Source organism: Narcine bancroftii, chromosome 1 (assembly GCF_036971445.1).
Source record: "Narcine bancroftii isolate sNarBan1 chromosome 1, sNarBan1.hap1, whole genome shotgun sequence".
Taxonomy (NCBI): Eukaryota; Metazoa; Chordata; class Chondrichthyes; order Torpediniformes; family Narcinidae; genus Narcine; species Narcine bancroftii.
The window spans coordinates 154,216,145-154,236,009 of NC_091469.1; the positions used below are offsets into that span (position 1 = coordinate 154,216,145).

Genomic DNA, 19,865 nt, shown 5'->3' on the forward strand with positions numbered 1-19,865 from the left:
GTCACAAACCTTTATCAGAAGGACTTGGGAATATTTGTGCATGGTTTGCAGGTGTAACAGGCTATCAAGACAGCAAATGGAATATTGGCCTTCATTGATAGAGGTATTGAATTTAACATAACATAACAATTACAGCACGGAAACAGGCCATTAGGCTCTTCTAGTCCGCACCGAACCAAACACCCCTTTCTAGTCCCACCTCCCTGCACAATGCCCATAACCCTCCATCTTCTTCTCATCCATATACCTGTCCAACCTTTTCTTAAATAATACAATTGACTCCGCCGCCACTATTTCTCCCGGAAGCTCACTCCACACGGCTACCACTCTCTGAGTAAAGAAGTTCCCCCTCATGTTAGAGAAGTTATGCTGCAACTGTACAAGGTACTGGTGAGACTGCATCTGGAATACTTTGTGCAATTTTGGTTCCCTTGATTGAGGAAGGATGTATTGGCTTTGGAAGTGGTGCAGAGGTGGTTCGCCAGGTTGAATCCAGAGATAAGGGGGTTAGCCTGTGAGGAGAGATTGAGTCATCTGGGTCTGTACTTGCTGGAATTTAGAAGAATGAGAGGGAATCTATCGAAATGTATAAAATTATGAAAGGTATAGATAAGATAGAGATAGGTTGTTGCGGTTGCATACTTACCTTTGTCGGGAGCGGTGCCAATGAAGGTAAGTACACAACCACCGATGACGTATGCGATGGGTGGGAGAAATAGCACCCATGTGCGGGTGTGTTAAGCGTCAGTATACGGGTGATGAATCTCAGATGCAGGAAGGAGAGAGTGAGTGTCAGGATCACCCATAGGGCAGTGAGCCAATGAGAAGGTCAGTGGAGTTTAGCTGGGTGGTGTTGAAGAATACAATGTTGTGTCTAGTGAACAATAAAAGAAAGTCGACTCCATGCTGTGCTGAATGAACGAGTGAGTGTATTTATTTGTTTGTAAGCTGTGGTAAATCAGTGGTGTTACAAGTGGTGACCCGTGAGTTCACAGAACCTTGTAATTTAAAATGGATAGTGAAGTGGATAAACCCCTTATAGGAGTAGATGGTGAGGTCAAACTGAAGATTCCCCCCCTTTTTATTAATAATGCACCAGCATGGTTCACAATCCTCAAAGCACGTTTCTCTGCCCTCTGTGTGACAAGTCAGAAGATGAAATATGGCTTAGTTGTGGACCATCTTTCAGAGCAGATTGCCTGTGAAGTGGAGGATATCTTAGTGAATCTGGATGGTAATTTCCCATACAACATGGCTATTCTGAGGCATACTCAGTTATCTAGGGAGACTCATATTGCCCAATTACTAGCTGATGACAGCCTAGGTGATAGGCACCCATCACAGATGTTGAAAAGGTGGTGCAGGCTAGCTGGAACAGATCCTGTTGAAGGTGATTGTTGGAAATAGAGGTTCCTTCGATGTTTACTTCGTCATGTTCAAGAGCATTTGGTGAAGCACCAGCACCTTATCAATTGAAGGTAGTACCAGCACCTGCTCAATTAAAGATAGCACCATATCCATCAAAGGTAACTGAGTTGAAGCACCCACAACACAGCTCCAGGCTTTGGGCATGCAGTGGAATTCCTTCCATCAATCTGGTAGGAATTGTGGTGGTCAAGGATGTGGTAGAGGCAAGAGGCTGCATATTTGTTGGAAGCATCGGAAATTTGGTGCTGCCATCTGGTCCTTGCAACTTCTACAAATGGCAGCCAGGAAATGACCAGGCCCAGCAGTAGAGACAACTGCTGCTCTTGGGCATGTCGACCTGTAGAGCGTGTCAAAAGAATCGAAGGCTTGTTGATCCAAACCAAGGCTTTTATTAACTAGAAGACTGGAGCGTATCACATGTAGGTCGACCAGTCCCGAATGACCTGGTCTGGCTAGGAGCAACCCTTTAAGACCTGCCAGTAGGTGTGGCTACACTCTCAGCCACTCACAGTCATCCTACACTACAATCTATACATATAGTTCCAGGGAGTGAACATTTCCAATGACCTGACCTGAACCAACTACAATCTATACATTGGTGATAAAATCTGTACTATCACACGACAACTGTCTTTTCCTCAAAGACTGTTTCTCAGGTGTTCAATTTCTTGTCGATTCTGGTGCAGAGATTTCAGTGGTTCCCTCCATTGAAGAAGAATGCAGACATCCCAATATATCGTGTTCTCTCAGCAGCGAATGATTCTCATATTCAAACAAATGGCCAGAGGTCACTCACATTGGATTTCGGTCTCAAAAATCCTTTTCAGTGGGTTTTCACGGTTGCAAACGTGATGGATTTCTTGTCATATTTTTCTTTGTTGTTGGATTTGAAAAATCGCTGTGTCATGGACTGCAGCTCTTGTATGAAAGTGAGCCTGATCTATCGTCCCTCCAATGTTGTCAGCTGCCTGACAATCTTTCATCCTGGCTCCTGCCCTTTCCAAGCCTTGCTCAAGTGTTCTTCTCGCCTAGTGACACCATCGTATCATCATAGAAACGTTAAACATGCAGTAATCCACTACATAGGGGCTCGGGGCCCTCCAGCGGTAACGCAGGCTCGTAGATTACCCCCGGACTGGCTTAAAAGTGCAAAATTGGAATTTGACCACATGCAAGAGTTGGGCATAACCCACAGATCTGGTTCCAAAAATATCTCCTGCGGATTGGCGTGCTTGCGGTGATTATCATGGCCTGAACAATTCTACCGTGCCTAATCGATATGACTTTTCAGCAAATGTCCATGGCAAACCTGTATTTGCAAAAATAGGTGTAGTACGTGCCTACTATCAGATTCCAGTTGAGCCTTCTGATATTGCAAAGAAGGCAGTAATTACCCCTTTCGGCAAATGCCATTTGAGTTTCTGCAAATGCCATTTGGTCTACAGAACGCAACTCAGATCTTTCTTTGGCTTGGCTTCGCGGATGAAGATTTTTGGAGGGGGATGTCCATGTCTGCTGCAGGCTCGTTGGTGACTGACAAGTCCGATGCAGGACAGGCAGGCATGGTTGCAGCGGTTGCAAGGGAAAGTTGGTTGGTTGGGATTGGGTGTTGGGTTTTTCCTCTTTTGTCTTTTGTCAGTGAGGTGGGCTCTGCGGTCTTCTTCAAAGGAGGTTGCTGCCCGCCGAACTGTGAGGTGGCAAGATGCACGGTTGGAGGCGATATCAGCCCACTGGCGGTGGTCAATGTGGCAGGCACTTACACTATCCTGGGGATCTAATTATCTGCTCAAGTATGAAGACCAGACTATCAGGCGGCAGGAGGCCATTCCTATCACTGACATCTCTGCGAGGACGGTCGCTAGGGCTAACATGGATCATTGGATTCCATCTTGGTGTTCCAATCACTATAACAACAGGTAGAGGGTCTCCATTTGAATCGGCATTGTTCCAAGCTCTCACTGATCTTCTGTATTTGCACTACAGCTTACCACCCACAGGCCAACGGCCTCGTTGAGCGTTTCCATCGACAACATTAACAGCAGATGATGATACATCTATGTTTTTCCATGGTTCAGCGGCAGAGCTAGTATATGGCACTACATTAACCTTGCCAGGCGAGTTTGTGAATCCAAGTATGATCAGACTAGTTATGTTGATCATCTTTGGATAAACGTGAGATTACTCCAACCTGCTCTCACACGGCAGCGTCACCTGCAGTGTATGTGCCAAATGATTCATGTACTCATGTGTTCCTCCGGCATGATGCTATTCACAAATCACTTCAGCCCGTTTACGATAGTCCTTTTCAGGTCTTATGACACCACTCGAAGACTTTTGTGATCGTCAGGAATGGAAAAGCTGACATTTTCCATCGACAGATTGAAGCCGATGTATATCAACAGTCCATGTTCTGTGTCAGAGTCAGGAGGACCAGTCGCGCCCTTGCCAGTTGGACCGTCTTGCAGTGTCACCCCTTCAGACTGTTCCAATCAGTGGCCTCCTTGCATGGCCTGGAGTTTTTTTTGGGGCGGGGGGGCGATGTCATCGGAAGCGGTACTGGCTGCCGCTGATGATGTAAGCGATGCAATGTGGGGGAGTAATAGAGTGCATGCTCCGGTGTGCTAAGCCTCAGTATACGGGTGATGAATCTCAGATGCAGGAAGGGGAGAGCGAGTCTCAGGATCACCCAGGTGGCAGTGAGCCAATGAGAAGGTCAGAGGAGTTTAGCTGGGTGGGGTTTGGAGAGTTGAAGAATGCAATTTTGTGTCTAGTCAATAACAAAAAAAGAAAGTCGACTTCATGATGTGCCGGAAGAAACGAGCGAACGTATTCTTTATTTGTTTGTAAGCTGTGGTTAATCAGTGCAGTTACAAGGTAAATTATATCCATTGGTGGGGGAAACTAGAACCAGGGGATATAGCCTCAAGTTTCAGGTAAATAGAGTTAAGATGGAGATGAGGAAGAACTGCTTTCCCCAGAGGGTGGTGAATCTATGAAATTCACTGCTCATTGTAACAGTGGAGGCGACCTCAGTCAATATATTTAAGACAAGGTTGGATAGATTTTTACATAGTAGGGAAATTAAGGGATGTGAGGAAAAGACAGGTAGGCGGAGATGAGCCAAAATCTCACTGAATGGTGGAGCAGGCTCGATGGGCCGGATGGCCGACTCCTGCTTCTATTTCTTGTGTTCTTATCAGGTCTCTCTTCACCTCTGATGTGCCAGAGAAAACAACCCACTTGTCTAATCTTTCCTCAAAGCTCACAGCCTCTAATACAGCCAATAACATGGTAATAAATCTCTCTACCTCTTGTCGACACTGCGGACCTACTGAGTTTTTCATCATATCTCTTCTGTACTCTTTTCAAAGTCTCCACATCCTCCATGTAATGGGGTGACCAGAATTACACATAATATTCCAAGTGCAGCCTAACCAAAAATTTATACATCTTCATTGTAACTTCTTTACTCTTATACTTAATGCCCCTGCCACCTTTTCTTGGATGGCCACTTTCAGTGAGCTATGGATCGGAACCTTGAGAGAAGGGTTGTTCTCTTGGCACTATGGCACAAGGCTCTCAGTCCCCTTTCTGTGTTCTACAGGATCCCCAGTCTTTGACTTGCTGTTGTTGCCACGTGATATCTGTAACCAGTCCAGTTGAGTTTCTGGTGACACTCCCCCCTCCCCTCCCCTCACCCCGGGTTATTGGTGGTGAGGGACTTGGTGATGGTAATGCTGTTGAATATCAAGAGGTGGTGATCGGACTCTCATTCTGCAGATAGTCATTGTCTGACACTTTTGTGGCACAAATATTATTTGCCACCTATTCTCCCTTGCTTGAATGTTGTCTTGCAGAATGCAGCAGATACTGATGAGGAGTTATGGTAGAATGATAAATTGTGCTGTCATCAACCACCAGCCAATGTCAGAGGTGAGTAATTACTCACCAAATTCCGCCATCTCATATTAATGTTGTGTAAGCACTGTTGGATCCATTCCCTCAACCAAGTGTTGGGTGATAAATGACTATTAGATCCATCCACCCCTAGCCAGAGTTATTTTTAATATTTTGACAGTGCATCTTTTCAGGGCATCAGATCAATGTATGAAGTCCACTGAGACTTCAGCAAAAACTTTTTAATGAAGGCATAGATAAACTCTCATGATTCATCGTCCGAGGACAGGGAGCGTTTGCACTGTTCACCATTCATAGGACAATGGACTGAAATGAGGGTAGACCTCCTCCAAGGATGGCCGTCTGTGTTGCGATGATGGATTGAATCCAAAACAGGACCACAGCATGGGAAGAATGGATATCTCATTTTGTTGAAGCATACGTTCCTGAATCTATTATGTGACACTGAGTGCTCTTGGAATGTATAGGCTCTAGGAAAGACAGTCAAGTCTATCATGGCCATTGACCTCTCCATCCAAGATGCTCCCTTAAGAAGTCAGCCAACATCACAAAGGACCCCTGTCACTCTGGTCATAACTCCCTTCAGGCACAGGAATAGAAGCCTGAAAATCATCTCCTCTAGGTTCAAGAACAGTTTCTTTCCAACAATGATCAGGCTCTTGAACTTCCCCTTACTCCCCTAAACCAAACCATAAACTGCTCCAGGATCACCAAAACATCTTTCTGCACTAGTGAAACATCACTTTTTTGAACTATTTGCGATTGTGAATATTTATTTATCAACTCTTTACATTTATTATCTCTTTTTGTCTCATGGAATATTATGGTAAGTTAATCTCTACTATTGACGTTAGTACATCTGGTGTATCTGTGTGGCTGCAGCGGGAAAGAATTTTGGTGCATCTATACATTGTTCTTATGTATGTGACAATAACTCTCATATTACATATCAGATCATATATGTATCATTGTCGATTAATTCTATAAATGGGCAATGGTTTGAAGGTTTCACTGGTATGTTTAATGGTCAGTATAACTAGACCAATAATAATTGTATCTGCACAGGATGATTCTGGAAGCCTTAGAGAAACCAGCAGTGTTAATTTCAGAAAGAAATTCAGGATATAAGCTTCAGCACCCCCATCTGCAACTGGATCCATGCCTTCCCGTCTCACAGACTGAATTCAGTGATGGATGACAATGTCTCCTCCTTGATTGCACTCAACACCAGTGCTCTTTAAGGATGTTTATTCAGTCCCTTCTATACACCCTCTATACCAACAACTGTACAGCTAAATGCCAGTCAAACTCCATCTTCAAATTCACTGATATCACCACAGAAGTACGCCGGGTATCAAATAGTAAAAAGAGAGAATACAAGTAAAAGGTTGAAAGCATGGTGCCAACATAAGTCTCTCCAAGTCAGCAAGACGAAGGAGATGATCATTGCACGGTGATGTAATGGTCAGGAAAACACATCAAGCCCTCTATTTTACTAAAAGACTAAGGAAGTTCAGCATCGTCCCTCAACAAGTTCAGCAGGTGCGTAATGTATCACAGCATGGTACACGGCAGCTGCTCTGCTCAAGCTCAGGAGAAGCCGCAGAAGGTGATGAATGCAGTCAGAATATCACACAAACTTCCCTCCCCTCCACGCGTTTCATCAACATGTCCTGCTGCCCAGGAAAGGTGGACAGCATACTGAAGGACCCATCACACCCTGGGCACATTCTCTTCTCCCTCCTTCCGTCGCAGAGAAGGTTCAAGAATGTGAAAGTGCACATCAACAGGCTTTTAAAAAAATATTGTATGATTTTCCAAACCAACTTAAACAGTTATTAAACATTATCAGTTTTACAATGATCAAGTTTATACAGTTTTCTGCAGAGTTCAAGCTCTTTTTGTCTGTCCCCCTCCTCCCCACCCCCACATTTAACTAACCACAATTCCACACAATATTCAAGACTCAAAAAAGGTATATGACATATACCCATTATGAGTTTGTCACGACACGGCAGCTAGTGATCAGGCTGTTCTCTTATCCTGACTTTTCCTGGTTGGGATGGGATAGATGGGAAAGGTAGGGCAGCAAGACACGATGGTCCACATTATAATCATGTTCTCTGGAATTTAAGTATGGTTGCCAAATTTTCAAAAGGTGTTATACTTTTTTCTTGTGTTGTAAGTCCAGGGGAACATAGCATTGTATTTCTGTGTTCCAGTGAGTAATGCTCACGCAGGAGTCAGATTTCCAGGTTACCACTATGCACTTCCTGGCCATTGCCAATGTGATAATTACAAATTGGATTTTAAATTTAGACAGGTAAGTCTTATGCCAATTAGGTTTCCCAACAGGAACAACTCTGGATCCTGTGGGAATTCTTTACCTATGACTTTTTTTTCTAGGATTTGGACTAGTTCCACCCAGAAGGATCTCATCTTGGTACATGGCCAGGTTGCGTGACAAAGGTTCCTGTCTCAATGCCACATCTAAGGCATTGGTTTGACAATTCTGGTTTAGATCTGTTCAATTTTTGTGGAATCAGGTACAGTTGGTGTAGAAAGTTGTATTGTACCAGCGTGTACTGCCCATTAATTTTGGAAGAATCCCCAAGGCAATGCCGCCACATGTAGTGTCTGGAAGAGGTACTGAAGTCTTGGCAGCACATTCATTTTAACACAGTTGACCCTGCCTGCTAAAGTTATGGGCAGGGACATCCATCTATTTAAGTCCTCCTAAATTCTCCCAAGCAAGGGGAAATAATTTAGTTTATGTAAATTATTCAAGTTATTGCCTATTCTGACTCCTAGATATTTGATCCTGTTTTGTGGTCACTTTAAATAACTGTTTTCTTGATATTGTCTGTAATCCCCCTTAGTAAGTGGCATGGGTTTTGCTCTTGTCCCAATTAACCTTATAGCTGGAGATCTCCCCATAGACCTCCAGAGTAAAGCCTAGGTTAGACAACAGGTTTGCTCGGTCTGTCAGATACATCAGTATGTTATCCACAAATAAATTGATTTTATGTTCATCCTGCCCTGTTCGAAAACCTTTGATGTCTGGATCGTGTCGAATGGTTTCTGCTAGTGGCTCCACGGCTAGAGATAGTGGGAACTCTTGTCTACTTGATCTTGTCAGTGGGAAAGCTGGAGAAATTTGTCCATTGGTCACAACTTTAGCCTTGGGTGCATGGTATAGCGCCCTTATCCAATTTATAAAAGTTGGCCCTAACCTCAAGTTTTCCAGAACTATAAATAAAAAAATGTCACTCCAATCTGTCAAAGGCCTTTTCCACATCGAGGGCCACAACTAAACCCCTCTTGTTTCTGGTTTGTAGCAGATGCATTATACTCAGCAGTCTGACAATGTTATCTGCTGCTTGTCTTTTTTGCACAAAGTCCACTTGATCTTTATTTGTTAGTTATGGCAAATGTTTCACTAATCTATTTGCCAGGGCCTTGGTCGAGTGAGGCAGGTGGAGGCCCCGGTCTGGGCAGAAAGAAAGAGGTGGCGGCCCCGGTCCGGGCACAGGGAAAGCAGCGGCGGCCCCGGCCCCAGTCCGGGCAAGAACGAAGGGGAGGCGGCGGCCCCGGCCTCAGTCGAGTGAGGCAGGCGGCAGCCCCGATCCGGGCAAGAGCGAAGGGGAGGTGGCGGCCCCGGCCTCGGTTGAGTGAGGCAGGCGGATGCCCCGGTCCGGGCAGAAAGTAAGAGGCGTCGGCCCCGGTCTGGGCACAGGGAAAGCAGCGGCGGCCTCGGCCCTGGTCCGGGCAGTATGGTCCGACCTAGGAGGGGAGGCAGGCCCCTTCAGCTCGGGTAAGAAACCTGCATAGGAGAAGGCCACTTCGATATAAAATCTACAACCCAAGGACCTCGCTGCCACGTCCCAGCTTGCTTGGCCACGGCACATAAACCATGGGTGTAAAGGGTGGGGCCAGTACTGCGCGCACTGCACTCCACCTAAAAGCTCCTTTGCGCAGGCCCGAGGACAGGTCCACGTCCTCCCCCTCCACGTCCTCCCCCTCCACGGCCTCCCCCTCAAAAGATGCTCACAAACTCAAGCTAGCATGCTAGAACATCAGAACCATGCTAGACAATGCCGACAGACACCGACCTGAACGTCGGTCTGCCCTCATCGCACTTGAACTCCTCAGACTTGACATCGACATAGCCGCTCTCAGTGAAGTCCGCCTTGCAGATGTAGGCAGCCTCCAAGAACGTGGTGCGGGCTACACACTCTACTGGTCTGGCAAGCCTATGGATGAACGACGCCTATCTGGTGTAGGCTTCATTGTCAAGAACTCCATTGCCTCCAAACTCGAAAACATCCCGACAGGCCACTCGGACCGGATCATGTCCATGCGACTCCCCCTTCAAAACAAGCGTCGCATCACCCTCATCAGTGTCTATGCTCCAACCCTCCAGGTGGAACAAGCAGAAAAGGACAAGTTCTACACTGATCTGCGCAACCTCATTCAACGCACCCCTACAGCCGACAAGGTTATCATCCTTGGCGACTTCAACGCTCGCGTCGGCAAAGACTCAGAAACCTGGCCAGGAATCCTTGGCAAGCATGGCGTCGGCAAGTGCAATGACAATGGGCGCCTCCTGTTGGAGCTCTGCGCAGAACAGCGGCTTGTCATTACAAACACCCTTTTTCAGCAGAGGGACAGCCTGAAGATAACCTGGATGCATCCCCGATCCAAACACTGGCACCTCCTGGACTACGTCCTGGTGCGAGAAAGAGACAAATGAGATGTGCTCCACACCAGGGTCATGCTCAGCGTGGAATGCCACACTGACCACCGGCTAGTTCGCTACAAGCTCAACCTTCACTTCAAGCCAAAGACCAGGAACAGTAAAGCCCCCAGAAAGAGGTTCAATGTTGGAAACCTGCAGTCAGACGAAGTGAGAGGAAACTTCCAGGCAAACCTCAAAGCAAAGCTCAAGGATGTAATTCGCCTCATGGACTCATCCCCTGAAACCCTCTGGGATCAGCTGAAGACTACCATACTGCAATCCACTGAAGAGGTACTGGGCTTCTCCTCCAGGAAAAACAGGGACTGGTTCGACGTAAACAGCCAGGAAATCCAGGACCTGCTGGCAAAGAAGCGAGCTGCCCACCAGGCTCACCTTACAAAGCCGTCCTGGCCAGAGAAGAAACAAGCCTTCCGTCGCGCATGCATCCATCTTCAGCACAAACTCCGGGAGATCCAAAATGAGTGGTGGACTAGCCTCGCCAAACGAACCCAACTCAGCACGGACATTGGCGACTTCAGGGGTTTTTACGAGGCTGTAAAGGCTGTGTACGGCCCCTCACCCCAAGTCCAAAGCCCGCTGCGCAGCTCAGACGGCAAAGTCCTCCTCAGCGACAAGATCTCCATCCTCAACCGATGGTCAGAACACTTCCAATCTCTTTTCAGTGCCAACCGCTCAGACCAAGATTCCGCCCTGCTCCAGCTCCCTCAACAGCCCCTAAGGCTAGAGCTGGATGAGGTCCTCACCCAGGAAGAGACATATAAGGCAATTGAACAACTGAAAAGTGGCAAAGAAGCAGGTATGGATGGAATCCCCCCTAGAGGTCTGGAAGGCTGGCGGCAAAACTCTGCATGCCAAACTGCATGAGTTTTTCAAGCTTTGCTGGGACCAAGGAAAACTGCCTCAGGACCTTTGTGATGCCATCATCATCACCCTGTACAAAAACAAAGGCGAGAAATCAGACTGCTCAAACTACAGGGGAATCACGCTGCTCTCCATTGCAGGCAAAATCTTCGCTAGGATTCTCCTAAATAGAATAATACCTAGTGTCGCCGAGAATGTTCTCCCAGAATCACAGTGCGGCTTTCGCGCAAACAGAGGAACTACTGACATGGTCTTTGCCCTCAGACAGCACCAAGAAAAGTGCAGAGAACAAAACAAAGGACTCTACATCACCTTTGTTGACCTCACCAAAGCCTTCGACACCGTGAGCAGGAAAGGGCTTTGGCAAATACTAGAGCGCCTCGGATGCCCCCCAAAGTTCCTCAACATGGTTATCCAACTGCACGAAAACCAACAAGGTCGGGTCAGATACAGCAATGAGCTCTCTGAACCCTTCTCCATTAACAATGGCATGAAGCAAGGCTGCGTTCTTGCACCAACCCTCTTTTCAATCTTCTTCAGCATGAAAGACCTCAACAATGAAGACGCTGTTTACATCCGGTACCGCACGGATGGCAGTCTCTTCAATCTGAGGTGCCTGCAAGCTCACACCAAGACACAAGAGCAACTTGTCCGTGAACTACTCTTTGCAGACGATGCCGCTTTAGTTGCCCATTCAGAGCCAGCTCTTCAGCGCTTGACGTCCTGTTTTGCGGAAACTGCCAAAATGTTTGGCCTGGAAGTCAGCCTGAAGAAAACTGAGGTCCTCCATCAGCCAGCTCCCCACCATGACTACCAGCCCCCCCACATCTCCATCGGGCACACAAAACTCAAAACAGTTAACCAGTTTACCTATCTCGGCTGCACCATTTCATCGGATGCAAGGATCGACAACGAGATAGACAACAGACTCGCCAAGGCAAATAGCGCCTTTGGAAGACTACACAAAAGAGTCTGGAAAAATAACCAACTGAAAAACCTCACAAAGATAAGCGTATACAGAGCCGTTGTCATACCCAAACTCCTGTTCGGCTCCGAATCATTGGTCCTCTTCCGGCATCACCTACGGCTCCTAGAACGCTTCCACCAGCGTTGTCTCCGCTCCATCCTCAACATTCATTGGAGTGACTTCATCCCTAACATCGAAGTACTCGAGATGGCAGAGGTCGACAGCATCGAATCCACGCTGTTGAAGATCCAACTGCGCTGAGTAGGTCACCTCTCCAGAATGGAGGACCATCGCCTTCCTAAGATCGTGTTATATGGCGAGCTCTCCACTGGCCATCGTGTCAGAGGTGCACCAAAGAAGAGGTACAAGGACTGCCTAAAGAAATCTCTTGGTGCCTGCCACATTGACCACCGCCAGTGGGCTGATATCGCCTCAAACCGTGCATCCTGTCGCCTCACAGTTCGGCGGGCAGCAACCTCCTTTGAAGAAGACCGCAGAGCCCACCTCACTGACAAAAGACAAAGGAGGAAAAACCCAACACCCAACCCCAACCAACCAATTTTCCCCTGCAACCGCTGCAACCGTGTCTGCCTGTCCCACATCGGACTTGTCAGCCACAAACGAGCCTGCAGCTGACGTGGACATTTACCCCTCCATAAATCTTCATCCGCAAAGCCAAGCCAAAGAAGAAAGAAGAAGAAAATAATCTGTGTTTAACAGTGAAATGGGTCTATAAGAAGATGGTGTTAGTAGATCTTTGTCTTTTTTAAGGATCATCATTGCTACTTGGAAGAAAGACACACACAGTAGTGTTGTCAGGTATAGCTTTCATTTATTAGAGGCTCAAACCTGACTTTTATACTGTTTGCATTCCCATTGTTTCCCTCTTTTGCTGACGTAACGATCCGCACAACAAAAATGGTTTTCTCACATGCGGGAACATTTCTACATAATAATACCTTCTTCCCCGTGCGCTGTCCTTGTCTGTTGCTGTGCAGTGGGACCAGTGCTGGCCCATACGCTGTCTAGCTGTTCATCAGCCAGTTTGCTTGCTAGGACCAGTGGTGGTTTTTAGATGCGCTCGATGCCTGGAGCGCCGGCTCGATTGCCGTGGTGGCAGGCCTCTACATCTTAATGATTTCTGTATCAACAGGCTTAAAGACATTTTCTCACCTGCAGTCATCTGGGTCCTGAATGAACCCCACATGCTGCCCTTGCTTGGTGCTAATCTTCCTTTTCTTTCCAATTGTATACTCTGTAGATTGTGCAGTATTTGAATGTCAGAGATAACTTGTTAGTCTGCCCACAGAAGAACCCTTTTCACTGTACCTTATATAGTAAAGATAAAGATGAACCTTGATGAAGGGATCAAGCCCAAAATGTTAGTTATGTATCTTTATCTTTGCTACAAAAAATACATTGTTTGACCTGCTGAGTTTCTCCAGCATTGTGTTTTAACTTCAACCACGGTGTCTGCAGACTTTCCTGTTTTACTTCCTTCTCACTGTACTAGGTATTTTGTGACAAATAAACTTGAAATTAAAAACTTCAACTTTCATGTTACCCCAATCCAGCTTTTCTCCCTGGAACTTGAGGGGTGATCCTGTCGAGGTTTATAAAATCTTGAGGGCCTTATATAACGTAAATAGCCATGCTCTTTTCCCCAAGATAGCAGATCCAAAACTAAAGGGAATAGATTTAAGGGTTGAGGGGAATAATGTCAAGGGGACCTGAGAGTCACCTTCTTCTCATAGAGGACAGTGGATATATGGAATGAGCTGCCAGAGGAAGTGGGGGAGATGGGTAAAAATGCAAAGTTTACAAAACATTTCGACAGGAACGTGGATTGGAAAAGTTTAGAGGGATATGGGCTGAGTGTAGCAAAATATGACAAGCTGATTAGACTGTTTGGTTTCATGGCTGAGTTGGGTCAAAGAACCTGTTGACATCTTGTAAAGCTATGACCAATCCTGTTGTTACTGATCATTCTAACCTTTCTCCCCACCCCCAAAAGTGTTCTCTCACTTTAAATGTCTCTCCACCTCTCTCACTTCCTATTACCTCTTAGCCCCTCCCCAACTTCTTCCCTCCCCCCCGCCTCAATATACAATATCACCTCTTCCTGCATTAGTCTCAATGAAGGGTCCTGACCTGAAACATTGACTGACCATTTCAACCCATGGGTTCTACCTGAACCCGCTGAGTTCCTCCAGCATCTCATTGCTCACTGTTTAATTAAAACCAAAGACGTTTGAGAACTCATTGAAACATTTCAATTGTTGAAAGGCATGGACAGAGTAGATGTAGAAAGATTGTTTCTCATGTTGAGAGAGTCAAGGACAAGAGAGTACAAATTCAGGATTGAAGGATGTTTACTGTAAACAGAGATGTGGAGGAATTTCTTCAGTCAGAGGGTAGTAAACCTGCAAAATTTATTGCCACAGGAGGTTGTGGAGGTCAAGTCATTGGGTGTATTTAAGGCAGAGATTGATAGGTTCTTGATAATCTAGGGCATCTAAAGTTAAGGGGAAAAGGCTGGGCAGTGTGACTGAGTAGGAGAATGGTTGTGCAGACTTGAAGGACTGAATAGCCTATTTCTGCTCCTATGTCTTATGGTCTTAAGGCCTTATGAATGTGAATATCCATGGGAGAAGACTGAAGAGGGTCTCATTTTAGCTGCTCTGGGTCTATGGAAGAGTTAGCCATAAAACCATAGAACAATACAGCACAGAAACAGTCCCCTTTTCCCCTTCATATCTGTGCCGAACCATTTATTTTGCCTAGTCCCACTGATCTCCACCAAATCCATAGCCCTTCATACCCCTTCCATCCATGAACCTGTCCAAATTCTTCTTAAATTTAAGTATTGAGGCCACATTCACCACTTCAGCTGGCAGCTTGTTCCACACTTCCACCACTCGCTGTGTGAAGTTCCCCCTAATCTTTTCCCATTTCACTCTTAACCCATGTCCTCTGATTTGTATCTCATCTATCCTCAGTGGAAGAAGTCTATCTGCATCTACTCTGTCTACCCCCTCATGATTTTAAATACCTCTATCAAATCTCCTCTCATTCTTCTACAGTCCCTGTTGCTCAGTTCCTGAACATCCTAGTAAATCTTCTCTGTACTCTTTCCATCTTACTGATATCTTTCCTGTAGTTATGTGACCAAAACTGCACATAATGCTCCAAATTTGGCCTCACCAATGTCTTCTACAACCTTACCATAACATCCCCTCCTATACAATACTTTGATTTTCAACCCTATCCACCTGTGATCCACTTCAGGCAGTGGTGGATTATTCATTAGGCTGAATAGGCTGAAGCTTCTGGGCCCAAAAGGAAAGGGGCCCATTTGTGATTTGATTGATTGCCCGACAGGCCAATGAAGCACTGGCATCCGTGTGGAGGGCATGGCATATGGCCAATAAAAATAGACGCTGGGGGTTGCAGGGGCAGTAACATTGTGCAGCAGGTGACACGAATAGAGATTGGTAGCAACTGTTGCTTTGAGAATAAATGCCACAGTCATGTTAGCTGTGGAGACTGTTACCCATCAACAGCTTGTGTCCGGAGCAAGGTGAGTACCGCCGCGCCATCAGAATCGGGCTGCAACAGCATCCCAGAGTGGGTGCCTCCGCTGTGAGCAGGGATGGCAATGGTCTCTGCGGTTCCTCAGGAGCCATGTGCCACACCACTCTCTGTTTACCACGTCCGCTTGGGGTGTATGTGCGGTAGTAGATCAAGGGGAGGGTTCGGAGTCGGTATCGGGAGATTAGGTGTGCCCCCATAGGCCGACTGCCGAAGGGGAGGGTTTGGAGTTGATGCTGGAGCTCTGGTGTGTGGTAGGCCGAAGGGAGGGTTTTGAGTTGAGCATCAGGAGCTTGGTGTAGCCGAGCGTAGGGTTCGGAGTTGGCGTCAGGAGCTTCGATCCTGACAGTCACCTTTCCACCGAAGGTAAGAGAGGGTGCTCACAGGGATGGCGACAGCCACTCAACACCTTTAACTCTGGTTGCTCCACTCTGGCCTGGAGAGCACCACATGCTACTTTCATTCAGCGAATGCTGGCCTTTGAAATAGGCAGAGGGTTTCTTTTAAATTGAAATGATTGTTGTATTTTTTAAGTTGTAGATTATTTTCTAATATCTCAATATATCCAACACAACATTGGATATGACTATTTTAGGCTTCTACATTGGCAAGTAGAGGTATGGAAGGCGAAGTGGATATAGTGGTGGTGGTGAGGGATGGTTGAGGGGTGTAGGGTTGAAGTAAGTTTTAATGGGGGGGGGAGCACAATTTCAGTGCTTGCCATAGGTGTCATTTTCCCCAGATACGCCACTGCAGGGGTGGGGTGGGTGGTGGTGGCTCAGTGTAGAGCCCTGGTGGTAGTTAATCCACCACTACTTTCAGGAAATTATATATCTGTATTCCCAGATCTGTCTGTTCTACTACACTCGTCAGTGCCCTACCATTTACCATGTATGTCCTTTCTTGGTTTATTCTTCCAAAGTGCAACACCTCACACTTATCTGCATTAAATTCATTCTGCCATTTTTTCCAGCTGGTGCAGACCCATCTGCAAGCTTTGAAAATCTTCCTCGCTGTCCACAACGCCTCCAATCTTAATGTCATCTGCAAACCTGCTGATCCAATTCATCACATTCTCATTCAGATCATTGATATAGATGACAAGCAACAACAGCCCCAGCACCGATCCCTGAGGCCCACCACTCGTCACAGGCCTCCAGTCTGAGAAGCAATCATCTGGTTCTCCCATCCAGCCATTGTTGAATCCAGTTCACTACTTCAGCATGAATACCTCGTGTCCGAACCTTCCTGACTAACCTCCCATGTGGAACCTTGTCGAAGGCCTTACTAAAGTCCATGTAGACAACATCCACAGCCTTTTCATCATCAACTTTCCTGGTAATGTCCTTAAAAAACTCTACAAGATTGATTAAACAAATCAGTTCCTTTACCTCCTACCTCACCATCTACATACCTCATCCTAACTCCTTCCTCAATGAATGCAGACTCTTGCTGAGAATCATTTGTGGGACTGACTTGCCATGATTTAAACAATAATTAGTTTTTTATTCAAACCTTTTTACACAGAGAGTTGTGGGTGCCTGGAATGCATTGCTGGGGGTGTTGGTGGAGGCTGGTACAATGGGGACATACAAAAGACACTTTGACAAGCACATGGATGTAATAAAAATAGAAGGTTATGGGTGTGAGGGAGGGAAAGTTAGATTTTTGTGGAGTAAATAGGCACAACATTGTGGTCTGAAGGGCAGGTATTGTGCTGCAATGTTCTATGTTTTAACTGAATGGTTAACATCTTGCTTGTAGCACTGATAATATTTTATTATCTCCAGAACACTGCTGCTTTATATCCTGGGTCGCAACGGCTGCATTATTGCTTTTAAAGCCAAGGACCTGTTACGGACGGTGCTGCAGTACTGTGCGGATAGTGTGTGCTGGAAGCAAGGTACGGTGCTGCAGCTTGTTTCAGATGCTGGATCTGTGCTCTGCCTGGTGTAGAAAGCAATAAGTGGTTGGGGTCCAGTGAGAAAAAAGATGGTGAAGTTGTCCTCAATGACTGATCTTACAAAGAGCCAGCATAACTCCGGCAGCTAAATGAACTCCTTTCACGCAGCAGTCATCCCCTGTTTCAGCCTCACGGTCTGTGCCTTCACTTCTTAATGCTCCGAGTGAGCATAGTCTCTCCGGTCAGGCATTGGAGAAACTCAAGGGAGAGGGATAAATAGAGTTCCAAAATTAAGTGGATTAAAGCCAAAACACAGCTGATGTTGGAAAGATGAATCGAAAGGAAGAACTGCTGTAAATTCCCAATAGGTCAGTCTGCATTTAGAGAGCAATAGACAGAATTAATGGGGGGTGGAGAAGGTTGGAGGTGTCAGAGAATTCACCTTACATCACTGATTTAATTTTGAATTTTTAAATTTAATTTAGACATGCAGCGCCGTAACAGGTTCTTCTGCCTCGAGCCTGTGCCGCCCAAATACACCATTTCACCTACAGCTCCTGTACTTTTTGAATGGTGGAAGGAAAGCGGAACATTTAGAGAAAACCCACGCAGATATGGGGAGAATGTACAAACTCCTTACAGACAGCGTGGGATTCGAACCAGGTTACTGGCGCTGTCAACCATGCCACCCTAACTGTGTGTGTCCGCGTGTGTGAGGATCAATCATATTTTTCACTAATTTCAGCAATTTTATTGGATCTAATTCAATGGAACTGAATGTTCATAGGTGACTACTGTCATGGATTGGCATGAAAGTGCCAAAGAACAAACTCGCTCATTGCACTTCCAATGAAGTTACCATGAAACTGAAGTTCAATTATCTAGGGGCATTATAGTGTTAAAAGGAGTGCAGGGTGTAGTGTTACACAAAGTAAAGAGAAATATGTAGTTAAAACAGTGCAAGGACATAATCTTTTATCAATGTGAGGTTCATTTAAAAGTCTGATAGTGTCCAGAAATAAATTGTCCTTGAACCTGAAGGTTTGTGTTTTCAGTCTTCTGTACCTTCTTCCACAAGTTAATATATTTCAAATCTTTTCTGATCAAAATGGGCCAGTGGTCAGTGCAAAGTGGGAAAAAAAATGACATCCTGAGATATTTAAGACAATAAGAAGTATTTTGCAAGGCACAGTAGATATCAATAATGAACCATTGATGGGTCTGTGAAGATGCCATATGTTTATAGCTCTGTGAAATGTTGACGAGATCTTTCAAGACTCCTCTGCTTTCCTTCAGCCAGTAGCTGGGAAATTCTGGACCCGCAGATTGCTGGCTGGTTATTGGAACCCACTGACACTTCCCCCTGCTTCAAGGGATTGGTACTTAAACACTGTGGGACATCTTCATCACTAGTCTTGACTCATTCCAACACTCATTCTACTGGCAACTCAAAGGTTGGTCTCTAAGTTATTGAATCAAATTGTGTTGAATTGTTTATTATCACGTGCACCAGGACACAGTGCAAAACTTTGTTCTGCGTGCTATCCAGGCATTTCTTTTCTTTGGATTGGCTTCGCGGACGAAGATTTATGGAGGGGGTAAAAGTCCACGTCAGCTGCAGACTCGATTGTGGCTGACAAGTCTGATGCGGGACAGGCAGACACGGTTGCAGCTTTTGCAGGGGAAAATTGGTTGGTTGGGGTTGGGTATTGGGTTTTTCCTCCTTTGTCTTTTGTCAAATATACCAACCCCCCCCCTCGTGTTTTCTCTTGTGCCCTCACTCCTTTATCCACCTATTAACTCTTGTCAATGGCATGTGCTCTGTCCCCTGCCCCTCCCATGCCAATTTGTTCAGGCGCCTGCCTACATTTCGCTCACATCGGGTGCCTGCCTACATACGGCTTCCAACTCATTGTTTCCCATCCCTGCACTGCCTGATTCTACCCAAGATACACATACCAAATTATTCAGGTAGACCCATTGTTTCCGCATGTCTCTGCCCCACCGAATGAGTATCATCAGTCCTCGAATCCATTTCCACCTCCCTGGTCTAGTCCCTCCCTATTACATCTGCAATACCTCACATGCCCTCCATCTCTTCAATAGCTTCCAATTCCCTGAACTTGACCACTTAATTTTCACCGTGGGCATCCGATATCTCTACACCTCCTCCCCCATACAGAATGTCTCAAGCCCTTTGTTTCTTTCCTAACAACAGACCCAAATATTCTCCTCCACCACCACCCTCCTTTGCCTAGCAGAACTTGTTCTCAACCTCAGTAACTTCTCCTTTGACTCAACCCACTTTCTGCAACTCAAAGGATTAACTATGGGTACCCACAAGAGTCCTAGCTAGGCCTGCTTTTTTGTTGGCTTTGTGGAGTAATCCATGCACAAGCCTACATAGACAAGTCTCCTCAACTCTTCTTTCACTACAT

General features: G+C 46.0%; 1 protein-coding gene across 5 annotated transcripts in view; it reads left to right on the forward strand.

Moving 5' to 3' along the window:
* Nucleotides 1-19,865, forward strand: part of poln (polymerase (DNA directed) nu) — a 512,442-nt gene that overhangs the window by 139,570 nt on the left and 353,007 nt on the right. For all 5 annotated transcript variants that reach the window (XM_069942252.1, XM_069942280.1, XM_069942271.1 and 2 more), the window contains 2 exons: nt 17,315-17,427; nt 18,724-18,881. In XM_069942252.1, coding sequence (XP_069798353.1) covers nt 17,315-17,427; nt 18,724-18,881 — 271 coding nt within the window. The remainder of the gene's footprint in view (nt 1-17,314; nt 17,428-18,723; nt 18,882-19,865) is intronic.